Raw genomic sequence first — 14,280 nt, forward strand, 5'->3', positions numbered from 1 at the left:
CTCTAATGTCCTAATTATAACAGGACATACCAGGATTTACAGTATTTATGTAAAGTGTCCTCCATTGATTCCGGATGGGATTGCCTATGTAAGGACTTTTGAGTATAGATAAATTAGACAGTACGCTGATTAAAATAAGGGCAAGTATTTTTTACTTCTTGCCTGCAGTTCTAGCTGGAATCATGAGAGGTACAAGAGTGGATTAGAACAGTAACATGAATAAGTTGTTTACTCTTTCATAAAGTACAAAGACTAGGGGACACGCAATGAAGCTGCTAAGTAATACAGTTAAAACACGTAGGAGAAAATATTTTTTTTACTCAATGCATAATTAAGCTCTGGAATTTGTTGCTAGAGGACATGGTGAAAGCGGTTAGTGTAGTTGGGTTTAAAAAAGGTTTGGACAAGTTCCTGGAGGAAAAGTCCATAAACCATTATTAAGGCAGACTTGGGGAAATCCATTGATTATCCCTGGGATATGCAGCTTGGAATCTATTGACCTTTTGTAACCTGGATTGGCCACTGTTGGAAACAGGATACTGGGCTTGATGAACCTTTGGTCTTGTAAGGAAGCTGGACCCTGAGTGCTATGGTGTGGCTGACACAGCCTAGAGAGCAAACCCCCTAGGCCCACACCGACAGCTGGCGGGCATGCCTTGGGACAGGACTGGGTCTGAAGCTTCATCTTTACTGGCCCCTTTCCCCGCAGGTTGAGCCCTTCGGTTCCGGAAGCTGGCAGGGCTTAGGTGATTTTCCCATAGGGTAAGGAGAGACAGAGCGTCCGGGGCCAGGCTAGGTTGGGGAAGGCAGCAAGCTACAAGGTCTGAGTTCAGGCTAGGGTCAGTAGCAGGTGGCAGACATGAGTAGTTAAGGTCCAGGCAAAGGTCAGTCCAGAAGTCAGTATTGTTAAAGAAAAGTTATAAACCATTTAAAAATAAAAATGAATATTGACTCAGATGTAGTCAAATGAGCTACTGTACTGTAAATGAATTTATCTTAAAATGACAATATTTATGCATTTATTAAACCAACAATCATATTTTTATTAATTACTAACTCTAGTAATTCAAATTTACAAATGTATAGTATAAAATACATTTTGATTGAAACCTATTTAACGATTGCATAATGTAAAAAATAAACAAACCACCTTATTTTGGCTCTTCCATTTAAAAGAATGCTCCTAAGCCAGATGGCAGATATAAGGTCTTGGAAACCTGAGCAGCTGATTTAGGCAGTTTTTCTTGAAGGTCTGGAAATGTGTGCTTTTTACCATGAAACGCATGCACGATTTGAAAAAGGAGCTCAGTGTGTAAAACATGGAAAACCGAGAAGAAAAATAATACAAAAGATATTTAAGAGGCCTGCAAGATTGTGGCATACCTGCACCATCATCGGCAAGTGACAAGGTCATTGAGTTTCCAGTCTCTGGCTCAATGACAGCTGTCACGTTTGCCCCCAAAACAGGGGAGAATCCTCGATGAACTTCTGCATACACGACTACTGGATGAGGGAAAGCGACTTTCTCTTTATTCACATAGGCATGGACGGTCACTGGAGGCACATCATCATCTGCTGCTCGGGAGGTCACGGACAGGCTCAAAGCCTGACTGGAATTGAATGTATTAATGAGCTGGTACGTCCAGTCTCCTGCCTGAAAAACACATTTAGGTAGTGAAAGAAACATTCTTGGTTTGTTTCATAGAAACATAGGATATGATGGTAGATAAGGCCCTTAAGGTCTATGTAGTCTGTCCAATTCCATTTCTGGTGCAGTGCCATGGACCATGACTGGCTACTTACTTATAGATTCTATATTCCACTACCTCCAAAATAAAATGTTCAATGTGGATTATAATATGATAAACACAATAACATAATGTATTGCATACAACATAATATTACCAAAACACAATCTAAAATCAACTTCTAGAAAACCACAAATCCTCTGTGCTTGTTCCAGGCTTTTTTGAATTTTGTCACTGTTTCTGTCTGTATCGCCTCCTCTGAGAGGCCTTTCCATGAACAAATATTTCCTGATGTTGCTTCTGAGTCTTCTTTTTTGAAGCCTCATATTCTTGTTCTTTAGAGCAGAAGTTCCCAAGCCTGTCCTGGGGGATCCCTAGCCAGTCAGGTTTTTAGGATATCCACAATGAATATGCATAAGATACATTTTGCATGCTATAGAGGCAGTGCACGCACATTTATCTCATGCATATTCACTGCAGGTACCTGAAGACCTGACTGGCTGGGGATTCTGCAGGACAGGTTTGGGAACCACTGTTCTAGAGCATTATTTCCTCTGAAAAGGTTGCTTCTTGTGTATTGTTGATGCATTTTAAGTCTCTATTGTATCCCTGTCTCTCCTCACTTCTAGAATTTACATATTTAGGTCCTTAAGTCTAATTTCATAGGCCTTTTGGTATAGATCTGGCACCATTTTGGTAGCTTTTCTCTGAACTATCTACGCCTTTTCTATATCTATTTAGAGATACACCCTACAGAATTGGACACAATATTGTAGATAAGATCTCATCAATGACCTGTACATGGCCCCATTCCCTCTTGGTTTCTGTGCAGAAAGCAGGGTCTAGCAGTGGAACAAGCCAATGCAGTTCCAGGCCCACGGGCCTTCCTAACCTGTCCTTGTTGATACTTTCAGGCCTAGAATTGGCCCACAGGAGAGGAGACTGGGCTTTGTAGGGAAGAAAAGGTCTACGGGAAATGAACAGTATCAACAGCAGTGTGGAGGTGAAGATGAAAGATGGTCCTGGAGTGGGAGGGGAGGAGGCTTTGCTGCTGCAGAGGATAGCAACTGACAGAAAATCGGCAATTATATAGCCAGTTTAAAAAGTCCTGCTGGCTGCAAGCTTCCTTTAATCAAAGCTGGCCTGGCCTGCCATAAACCAGTTGGCTGGCAATCCTATACCCATTAGATTCAAGATTTTACAGTAATTAGTGTTTTTAATAACTTCCTAACTATATTTGATTAGTCCCAAACTATATTTGATTGGCTTGGTTGTCTCAAAAGATATGGTTTGATAGAGAAAGCAGACAAAAACAATGTTCTTCTGAATGTAGAAAGTCTTCTTGGACTCTCTAAAAATTAAAGGTCCCACAACATTTATATGCATTAAAAAATATACTGATTTTGTCTAAAATTTCTCTCAAAATAGCTTTTGAAGCAACCAAGTTAGCCCAATATGGCTTGAGACTTTAAGGTAGCTGCTTCAAGTAGCCAAGTAACTGTAGGTTGTTGACCTTGTACAGAAACATAGCATTAAAGGATAATTTCAACAGTCAGCCAATAATTTGACTAGTCATATACTCAAGACAGACTTTTGAGGTATAAACATGGTTTTGTAAAAAATAAATTTCTTCCTACTGTGCATTAGCTCAAAAATACAAAATTGTTTTCTCCCTTCACTGGGATGAAAAGATGATGGCTGCTGAGCTAGTCTCTGGTAAGACCCAGAAGAAGATCACTTAGCAATGCAGCATTTGGAATGAGTTGCATTGAACTCCAAGGGAACAATTTATTTAATATTATATACATGTGGCTGTGCATTTTAAGGACTATGATAAAAAGACTATTTAAAGAAATAGATACATAGCCCTTTGTTCTTTTAAAAATTGACAGATACAGATTTTTAGTAAACTCTGAGATCAGAAGTTCTGCTCTCCTTGTTTTAAGGCAGTTCACTTGACTAGGTTAAGAACATAAGAACATGCCATACTGGATCAGACCAAGGGTCCATCAAGCCCAGCATCCTGTTTCCAACAGTGGCCAATCCAGGCCATAAGAACCTGGCATGTACCCAAAAACTAAGGCTATTCCATGTTACCGTTGCTAGTAATGGCAGTGGCTATTTTCTAAGTCAACTTAATTAATAGCAGGTAATGGACATCTCCTCCAATAACTTATCCAATCCTTTTTTAAACACAGCTATACTAACTTCACTAACCACATCCTCTGGCAACAAATTCCAGAGTTTAATTGTGCGTTGAGTAAAAATGAACTTTCTCCGATTAGTTTTAAATGTGCCACATGCTAACTTCATGGAGTGCCCTCTATTATCCGAAAGAGTGACCGATTCACATCTACCCATTCTACGCCTCTCATGATTTTAAACACCTCTATCATATCCCCCCCCTCAGCCGTCTCTTCTCCAAGCTGAAAAGTCCTAACCTCTTTAGTCTTTCCTCATAGAGGAGCTGTTCCATTCCCCTTATCATTTTGGTAGCCTTTCTCTGTACCTTCTCCATTGCAATTATATCTTTTTTGAGATGCGACGACCAGAATTGTACACAGTATTCAAGGTGCAGTCTCACCATGGAGCGATATAGAAGCATTATGACATTTTCCGTTTTATTCATCATTCCCTTTCTAATAATTCCCAACATTCTGTTTGCTTTTTTGACTGCCACAGCACACTGAACTGACGATTTCAATGTGTTATCCACTATGACGCCTAGATCTCTTTCTTGGGTTGTAGCACCTAATATGGAACCTAACATTGTGTAACTATAGCATGGGTTATTTTTCCCTCTATACATCATCTTGCACTTATCCACATTAAATTTCATCTGCCATTTTGATGCCCAATTTTCCAGTCTCACAAGGTCTTCCTGCAATTTATCACAATATGCTTGTGATTTAACTACTCTGAACAATTTTGTATCATCTGCAAATTTGATTATCTCACTTGTCGTATTTCTTTTCAGATCATTTATAAATATATTGAAAAGTAAGGGTCCCAATACAGATCCCTGAGGCACTCCACTGCCCACTCCCTTCCACTGAGAAAATTGTCCATTTATTCCTACTCTCTGTTTCCTGTCTTTTAGCCAGTTTGCAATCCACGAAAGGACATCGCCACCTATCCCTTGACTTTTTACTGAAAATCCAAGTATACTACATCTACTGGTTCACCTTTATCCACATGTTTATTAACTCCTTCAAAAAAGTGAAGCAGATTTGTGAGGTAAGACTTGCCTTGGGTAAAGCCATGCTGACTTTGTTCCATTAAACCATGTTTTTCTATATGTTCTGTGATTTTGATGTTTAGAACACTTTCCACTATTTTTCCTGGCACTGAAGTCAGGCTAACCGGTCTGTAGTTTCCCGGATCGCCCCTGGAGCCCTTTTTAAATATTGGGGTTACATTAGCTATCTTCCAGTCTTCAGGTACAATGGATGATTTTAATGATAGGTTACAAATTTTTACTAATGGGTCTGAATTTCAGTAAACACTGAAGCAAAAAAATCATGTAATCTTTCCGCAATGGCCTTATCTTCTCTACGTGCCCCTTTAACCCCTCGATCATCTAACGGTCCAACTGACTCCCTCACAGGCTTTCTGCTTCGGATATATTTTAAAAAGTTTCTACTGTGAGTTTTTGCCTCTACGGCCAACTTCTTTTCAAATTCTCTCTTAGCCTGTCTTATCAATGTCTTACATTTAACTTGCCAACATATCTATCACCCATCTTAACAGGACAACAGTTACCAGAGGGTTTGTACTATACTTTTACGCTATCAGCAGACACAGTGGACCTCATTTTATTGAAACCTTTGCTATAGGTACACAGAGGGGGAAGCTATTTTGAGAACATGATCAGACAGTCAAAAGAGCCAGATGGTAATTACTTACCTCTGTACTTCCAGGAATTTGGAGATGAGCCACACACAGAACTGAATCATGAATAAAGTCTTCACTGGTGTAGGCTTTTTCACTAGGATCCTTTACAAACCACACAGGGGATTCACTTGCCTGCCATGTGACTACAAAGACGGTATCATTCCATGCAGTGTGATCAAATGTCACTGTCCCACTCAAGTGCTGAGCAGGCTCAACAAGTTGAGTAATACTTTCAAGCTATTGGAAAAAAAAACAACCAATATCTCATGAATGCTTATCATAATTAAAAATAAATTTAAATCATCAACCACAACTTGCACTCATTTATGAGCAAAACTAAAACAGACTAAGCATCACTAATGGCCTGAGTTACTAAGGCTTTTCTCCCATTCTCTGCCTATGAAAAAAAAAAGCTTAGTAAATCAGGTTCAAATGCTAGTTTGTATCATAAGGAAAATATATTAAAGTTAAGAACATAAGAAGTGCCATGTGGGGTCAGAGCAAGTCCTGTGAGTCTGTCTCCGATAGTGGCCAATCCAAGTCACAAGTACCTGGCAGAACCCCAACGGTTGATCTATTTATTGTATCTCACTCCCAGGGATATGCGCTGGCTTTCCCAAATCTACCTGGCTAATAACGCTTTATGAACTTTTCCTTCAGGAATTTGTCCAATCCTCTTTTGAACCCACTATATGTTAGTTGCCTTGATCACATCCTCTGGCCACAGATCCCATAGCTTGATTGTGTGCTTGTAAGGGTTCTTTGAGAGGGTTCTCCGTGGAGACAGCCCAACTGGTGGCGGTGAAGAAACAGAAAGATAATAGCAGCACAATAAGATTATACTGATCAGACATGTGAAAACAGCCAAGGCTACAGGAATGCTAAAATATGCTAAAGGTTAGCCAGAATGCTAAAGTATGTCAAAGATCAGCATTAAGTTTTGCTTCTGCCTTCTGGGCTCAGCTTACAAGAAATCATATGATTTACAAAAATGTAGTTTTATTAGCATATATAAGATAGTATTAGTCAGTTAGAAAATGTTATCCTTGCAAAGAAACTAACCCATTGGTGTGCACGTTTAGAGGAGGTGGCGTATATAACCTGCTGTATAGCTTCAGATTATTTTAGCTCTGCATTTGTATTACTCTGTAAGATATCTTACTAATAAAAAGAATTTCTCTTTACTGACTGCCAGTATTCAGTGCTTATTTCAGCAGTAGGGAGTGCTCACAACACGCAGAGTGAAAAAAATACTTCCTATAACTTGTTTTAAATCTGCTGGTTGCTAGTTCCTAGTATTGTTTAAAAGGGTACATAACTGTTCCTTATTAATCCGTTTCCCCCACACACACTTGAAAATGACTGTCATATTGGGCATCATCGATAGTGTGACAGCGTTACTGTTCTGCCTTATATTTAATCATAGGTCATTCAAATGGCAAAAGTGTTCCACAATAAACTGATACACAAATTACTTTGGGGGGTTTTTTTGTTGCAAGTAAAAATCGGCATTCACACTACTTCAATAATTTGTAGGGCATTCAACACGTCACATGTAAACTTATCTGGAAAATCGTTACATACCCAATCTCATATGTTCTCTTCCAAAGTGTTTCATAGTTCTGCCCAGAAAATCTATGATCACTGCAATGTTGCGCCAGATATTCACTACAGTTATCACTGCCAATGCCCAACACAGGACCGTGTTTCGGACAAACGTCCTTCTTCATAGGCCTAAAAGTGCATCTATCGATGATGCCTATTATGTTGGTCATTTTCAAGTTATTGCGTCTTTAATGGTCCTGTGATAACTAGAGGTGTGGTGATTTATTTTCTTTTGCACATTGGCTGCTTTCCCACTTTTCCTCGAAAGGATTCTTGGATGATCGCAGAGTTTTTGATTGTTGAAGGTAATATACGCCATACTGGGTCAGACCAAGGGTCCATAGAGTACCCAAACATTAAGAGGTAGATTTTAAAAGCCTTTTGTGTGCAAAACAGTCACATATGTGTGTAAGCTATACAAATGTTAAATAGCTGGGAAGGGTGTGCATGCATTGAGGTACATGTGCCACTTTGTAACAGCTCCTTGGTAGGCACAGGAGTCCTGTGAATAGGCGAGGGAGGGAGAGAGAGAGAGAGAGAGAGAGAGACTCTTTATAGCAGTGGTTCCCAACCCTGTCCTGCGGACCCCCTCAGCCAGTCGGTTTTCAGGATATCCACAATGAATATGCATGAGAGAAAATGTTATGCATGCAAATTTTCTCTCATGCATATTCATTGTGGATATCCTGAAAACCAACTGGCTGGGGGGGGTCCCCAGGACAGGGTTGGGAACCACTGCTTTATAGGGCTTAGTCTGATACTCTATATACGGAACATTGTGAGAGGGTCACTTTGATTCAGTGTGAGTTTTTGGGAGGTTGGTTGGGGTTAGGGGAGGTGGTGTTACAGACATATTCAGAGGTATCCGTTGTAAAACTGACATCATTAAAGAATTTTTTACCTTATAAATGATGAAAGGGAGTTGATTCGTACAATGCAACTAGCAGACACTGCAGTGTACAAATCAACTCCTCTTGTTAGACATGCACGTGTGAAGAGTATTTTGGTGAGATACGTGCATTTATGGGTGTATGCGCAGCCCTTTTAAAATCTACCCATAAGTGAATAGATCCCAAGCTACTAATCATTATTAACAGAAGTTTATGGACTTCTGCTCTAGGAACTTAACCAAACCTTTTTTAAACCCAGTTACACTAACTGCCGTAACCACAGCTTCTGGCAATGAATTCCAGAGCTTAATTATGCTTTGAGTGAAAACAAAGGCATTATGATATTTTCAGTTTTGTTTATTCCTTTCCAAACAATTTCTAAAATTCTGTTTTCCTTTTTGACTGAAGACGAGACCCATATCGTCTTGAAAGCTCATGTAAACCATCAGTTCTGGATAATTCTTATTTTGGTCCAAGGAAAGGCAAGTACAACCTGAAAAGAATCAAGTTTTCTCTAAGAACTATACAGCTGCTATGACTGTGTGCCACAAATGTTTAAAAGAAATCAGCTACCAGTCATGAGGAAGTGTATACTACTAAATGCTGAAAAAGTTAAAAGTACAGCAGTTCTGCTATGGGCAGAATAGAAGTATTTTAAAATGATCAACTCACCTTGGGACTATGATTGCAAAGCTGCATCACCCTTTGCTTGGTACTGGAACGATACTGGCTGCTAGGCGCCCCCCTCCCCTCGCCCCCGCCAGCAGTTGCCCTCAGTGAGCCACGCTCAGCCTTGCTCTAGCCCCCACCTTGAAGGCTGCATGATGCAGCAGACCAGCCCTATGAAATCCTCCCTCACTCTTAGCTCTGGGTCTCCTCATTGAGCTACCCTGGCTCCTTGCTTTGGCCATGCTTGATGTACTTTGCCTTGTGCTTACTCTGTTTGGGTTTCTCGGTGGCTCTTCCTGCCTGTGTATATGCTCAGTTCTTGTCCTGTCTGTATATTTTTTGCCCTTGCCTTATCTAGGCCTCCAGGTGGCCTATCCTGTCTCACGAGTAGATTTTCAAAGGGATACGCACGTGCACCCTGAAAACCTACCCCAAACCCCCCCTGCGCGCGCCGAGCCTATTTTGCATAGGCTCAGCGGCGCACGCAAGCCCCGGGACGCGCGTAAGTCCCGGGGCTTGCATGGAGGGGTGTGTTCGGGGGGCGTGTTGGGGCGTGCCGGGAATGACGCAGCATTTCGGGGGCATGTCGCGAGTGACGCGGCGTTTCGGGGGCGGCGCCGCGAGCGTGGTTTCGGCCCGGGGGCGTGGCTGCGGCCTCCGGACCAGCCCCCGGACCGGAACACGGAGCGGTGCAGCCGGCCTGGCGCGCGCAAAGTTACGCCTGCTTCCAGCAGGCGTAACTTTGCCGACAAAAGTAGGGGGGGGTTTAGATAGGGCCGGGGGGGTGGGTTAGGTAGGGGAAGGGCAAAGGAAAGTTCCCTCCGAGGCCGCTCTGATTTCGGAGCAGCCTCGGAGGGAACAGGCAACGTGCGCCGGGCCCGGCACACGCAGGTTGCACAAATGTGCACCCCCTTGCACGCGCCGACCCCGGATTTTATAAGATAAGCGTGGCTACGCGCGTATCTTATAAAATCCAGCGTACTTTTGTTCACGCCTGGTGCGCGAACAAAAGTACGCCCTCACGCAATTTTATAAAATCCGGCCCTCAGTGTTCTTTGTCTTGCCCGTGTCTTATCTAGGCCTTCCAGTGGGCTTATCCTGTCTCTGTGTGCCTTTTCTGACCCTTGCCTTGACTAGTCCTCCCAATTTCCTAGCTATGTCTGTTTTTCCCTTGTCCTGTTTAGGTGCCCCCCCCCCCCCCAGTGGTCTATCCTGCCCTGTGTGCCCCTATCCCAGTTTTGCCCTTTCCTCATACCTTGTTTCTTGTTTTACCTAGGCCCCCCAGTGACTGTCCTGCCAGTGTATTCCTAGCCTTGCCCATCCCATTCCTGCCTCCCATGCTCTTCCTCTACATTTGGTTTGACTTCCTGCCACAGATCCTTGCCTGTCCTATGACTCTGTTTGAATGCTGCCTGCCCTGACAATGGCCTGCCTTGTCCCCAGCCAGCCACCAGAACATGTGAGCCCAACCCAAAGGGGAGGTAATCAAACAGGCAGAAGACCCTCAAGACCTGTACTACTCCTGTTCGGGATTTCCTGCAACTGGTCTGCCCAGCCCCGATAGGTACGGACAATAGTAACCCAGCCTATTCAAGGAAATAAAATTTGATTGCACTTTAATGATATCATAAAATGTGAAGAGAGGTCAAAATTATATTGTGGTGCAAAGATTCACAAGCCACAAAAGAAACCAAGTTTATAATGTTTGAGTAAGATGAAGGACTACACCTATGCATTTAAAATGTATGATTAAATTGTAGCAAAACTCCATTTTTTCCCAATGTATTATTTTTATTTAACATTCACATTTTTTAGAATAAACTGCTTAAGATTTCATACTGTGTGTAATTTTTTTCATTACTAAATAAAGGCTAATCATTTGAAATTAAATTCAGCTAGAAATGTATGACTTTCTTTTCAAAAGCATTTACATGCATAAAATGTGTGTTAATTGGCTTTTAGAAAATTGTCCTGTGTACTTTTACACACACTGGAAAGAGGCATTTCGGAGGCGGAGTTGGCATTTATGGGCCTACTTTGATTTTCAAAACTATGCACATAAATCTACTCACATGCACATATTTACGCCTGCGTTCCACGTGCACACACTAATTTTCATAGCGGACTTATCTGTATGTCTCCTTTGAAAATTCAGGCTAAAGTCTGTGTCCAGGGCCGGTGCAAGGGGATTTGGCACCCTAGGCGAGCCTTCTTCCTTGCGCCCCCCCCCCCCCGGTCTCGGCCCCGACTCCTACCTCATTCTCAATCACGCCCGCTGACTGGGGTTTTCTGGGTCGCGAGCAGATTGGGCACTGCTTGCAGCCCGCCAAATCTCCACTCCTCTTTGCCACCACTTGCGGCCCCATATGGCTCGCACCCAGTGGCGCACCAAGGGTCTCCAGCGCCCAGGGGCCAATGCATTTGTGTGCCACAGAAAATCAGTGGCATCTCTAGACAGAAGAATTTGTTTTGGGTGGGGGGGGAGCCAAAATGACATTTCTTCATCACACCCACCTCTATAGCATGGATCCTGCTTTAAAATTGGTTATAAAAAAAGTGTTGTTAAAAAAGTCCAAAGGGTCCTCTGCATTATTTTAAAAAGCTGGCCAGTTTCACACTTCTAGTAAAACTACTATAAAATTATTTGATAGCCTCATTCAACTAATTCTATATGATTATGAGAATGAAGTCTGGAATATATAGGAAGGGACAGAATGTCAATACAAATCCTGCACCTCCAGTTCTGTATCTCTGTGCATCCACTGAAATTCCCCCAAACAATGGAGCTTGGATGTTTCCCTTACAGCTCATCATACTAAAAGATATTTTCAAATTCTGGTGTCACCTCACAGTAACAGCAGCACAAACACCTTCCACTGCCAGACACATTGTGAACTAACATAAAGCACCGCAAAAGAGACACCCAAAATCTATACTGCAATCCCATCATAACATAACAGTAATAACACCAAGGATTCAAACAATAATAACCCTACCTGTGAAAAAGCAAGGGTAAATATTACACTGGGTCCTGGGATAACAATACACCACCTACTGAGGAAACAAAACAAACCCGATTGCTATAGATCCCTATACAGACACTACATGCTAGCAGAATCTCTCATCGTGGTCACACACACAGAGCAGAGACAGACCCTCACCAAATACAGAATACAAAATAAAGGAGCACAAATTAGACAAAAACTGGAATGGAAACCCCAAGAAGCCAGACTCTGTGTATTAATAATGGAAAAACAGAACCACCATTCCTCATAAAACAAATAAAATCAAGAAACAAAGCATCAGTTATAATAGTAAAACCATACTAATAAAATATTTTAAAACTACTGATAAATAGAATTTCTATTAATTAAAATCATATACATTTTTTACAATTTCCCAAACACCAATAAAATATTTCAAAACAGTACATATATCAAATAACACACAATAATTAAAATTAATAAGGATTTTAAAAAGCCCCTGCTGTCCATACATGGGAGCTCTTGATTTCCAGTCACCCTGATATTGTCGAGGATTAGGAGGTTATCCTCTCTCTCTCACACATACTCACATGTCCATTCTCTCTCACACATATACTGTCACATACATACACATTCATGCTCTTATACCCAACCATAACCTCTCGCTCTCACAGACACTGACACACTCAGGCTCTAAGGCACTCTCTCCCCCTCCACACACACCCCCACACAAACTCTTACTCCCCTGGATTTTCTCATACACACTCATGCTCTCACTCTCACTGGCTCCCTCACATACACACAAACACACACTCCCAGGCAAGCTCCCACTCGTTCTCACACACACACACACACACAGGCAAGCTCCTAGTCATTCTCACACTGAACCCCAGGCAGGCTCCCATTCATTTTCACACCACTCCCTCCCCATCCCCCAGGCATGCACACATTCATTCTCACACACACAGACCCCCAGGCAGGCACCAATTTATTCTCACACACACCCATACACCACAAACAGGCAGGCACCTATTCTCACACATACAAACCCCAGGAAGACACCCATACATTCTCATTCACAGACACACCCTCAGGCAGGCACCCATGCATTCACACACATACACCCCCAGGCAGACTCCCATTCATACACATGCACACACTAAAGGCAGAGACCCCCTCTCTTTCTTTTGCCAGCAACCTCAGAGCCTCTCTCATTCTTCTGCTGCCACTGTCACTGCCGCTGTATGGCTATTGCGGAGGTGCTGATTGCTGCTATTGGCACTGAAGCCCATTCTGCTGCCTCCTCTGTGCAGGCCCCATGGGCTTCCAGTTCCTCTATGCTGATCTCGTACATTGTGAGATCCGCATAGAGAAAGTGCTACTCTTGCACATTCCCAAAGATTACATGTTCCAATCAGTAAAAAGTAATTTATTTCTTTTTACATTTGCTGTCTGATCTTAGTTTTCTAATCGGTTGGTCACAGGCTTTTTTTTTTCCACCTTCCCTTTCTTATTTTTTTGCCAATTCCTTTTATAACATATTTATTTTCTCTCCATCTGTCTGCTTCCCTCAAACACACGGTCAGGTTCTCATTCTCACATGCTTTCTCTCTCTCACATACACAGGCACTCATTCTCACATGCTGTCCCTCATACAATCATTTATACACAGTCTCTCTCTTGCACATGCTGTCTAACTCTCACTCCCACATGCTGTCTTGCTCAAGCACAGGTTCTCACTGTCACATGCTCTCTCTCATACAATCATTCCTACACACAGACTGTCACATGCTGACTCACACACACAGGCTCTCTCTCACTCCCACATGCTGTCCTGCTCAAGCACAGGCTCTCACTGTCACATGCTCTCTCTCATACAATCATTCCTACACACGGGCTCTCACTGTCACATGCTGACTCACACACACACACACAGGCTCTCTCTCACTCCCACATGCTGTCTTGCTCAAGCACAGGCTCTCACTACCACATGCTGTCTCTCACACACACAAAGGCTCTCCCATGCTGTCTCTGCAAACATTCAGGTCTTCACTCCCACACACACACACAGTCTCTCAACTCATCTCATACACGCACACATACACACTGTACAAACCCTCAGTCTCTCTCTCTCTCACCTCTGGGCCTCCTCTTCACGGGCCACTGCAGGATGGGCTCTGCAGCGGCCCCGGTCTTCTCGAGCCGCGCTGATCCTCTTCTGAACGTGGCAGATGCTCCTCCTCCTTCCGGCACGCGGCTGATGCTCCTCCTCTTTCCTGCCCGCGCGGCTCCGGCAACATTTTTCTTCCGGGGCCGCGCGGGCAGGAAGGAGGAGAAGTTCCTGCATTGGCTGATGTTCCTCCTCCTTGCTTCTCCTCCTTCCTGCCCGCGCGGCTCCGGCAACATTTTTCTTCCGGGGCCGCGCGGGCAGGAAGGAGGAGGAGCACCAGCATGTTTAGACGCGACTGTACCACGGCCCTGCGATCTTCT

General features: G+C 43.0%; 1 protein-coding gene across 4 annotated transcripts in view; it reads right to left on the reverse strand.

The window, feature by feature from the left end:
• Window positions 1-14,280, reverse strand: part of LOC115099862 (calcium-activated chloride channel regulator 2-like) — a 69,139-nt gene that overhangs the window by 14,282 nt on the left and 40,577 nt on the right. For all 4 annotated transcript variants that reach the window (XM_029617764.1, XM_029617762.1, XM_029617761.1 and 1 more), the window contains 2 exons: window positions 5,655-5,879; window positions 1,384-1,654 (listed from right to left, as the gene is read on the reverse strand). In XM_029617764.1, the coding sequence (XP_029473624.1) occupies window positions 1,384-1,654; window positions 5,655-5,879 (496 nt within the window). The remainder of the gene's footprint in view (window positions 1-1,383; window positions 1,655-5,654; window positions 5,880-14,280) is intronic.

The sequence above is a fragment of the Rhinatrema bivittatum genome, chromosome 10 (assembly GCF_901001135.1).
Source record: "Rhinatrema bivittatum chromosome 10, aRhiBiv1.1, whole genome shotgun sequence".
Lineage (NCBI taxonomy): Eukaryota > Metazoa > Chordata > Amphibia > Gymnophiona > Rhinatrematidae > Rhinatrema > Rhinatrema bivittatum.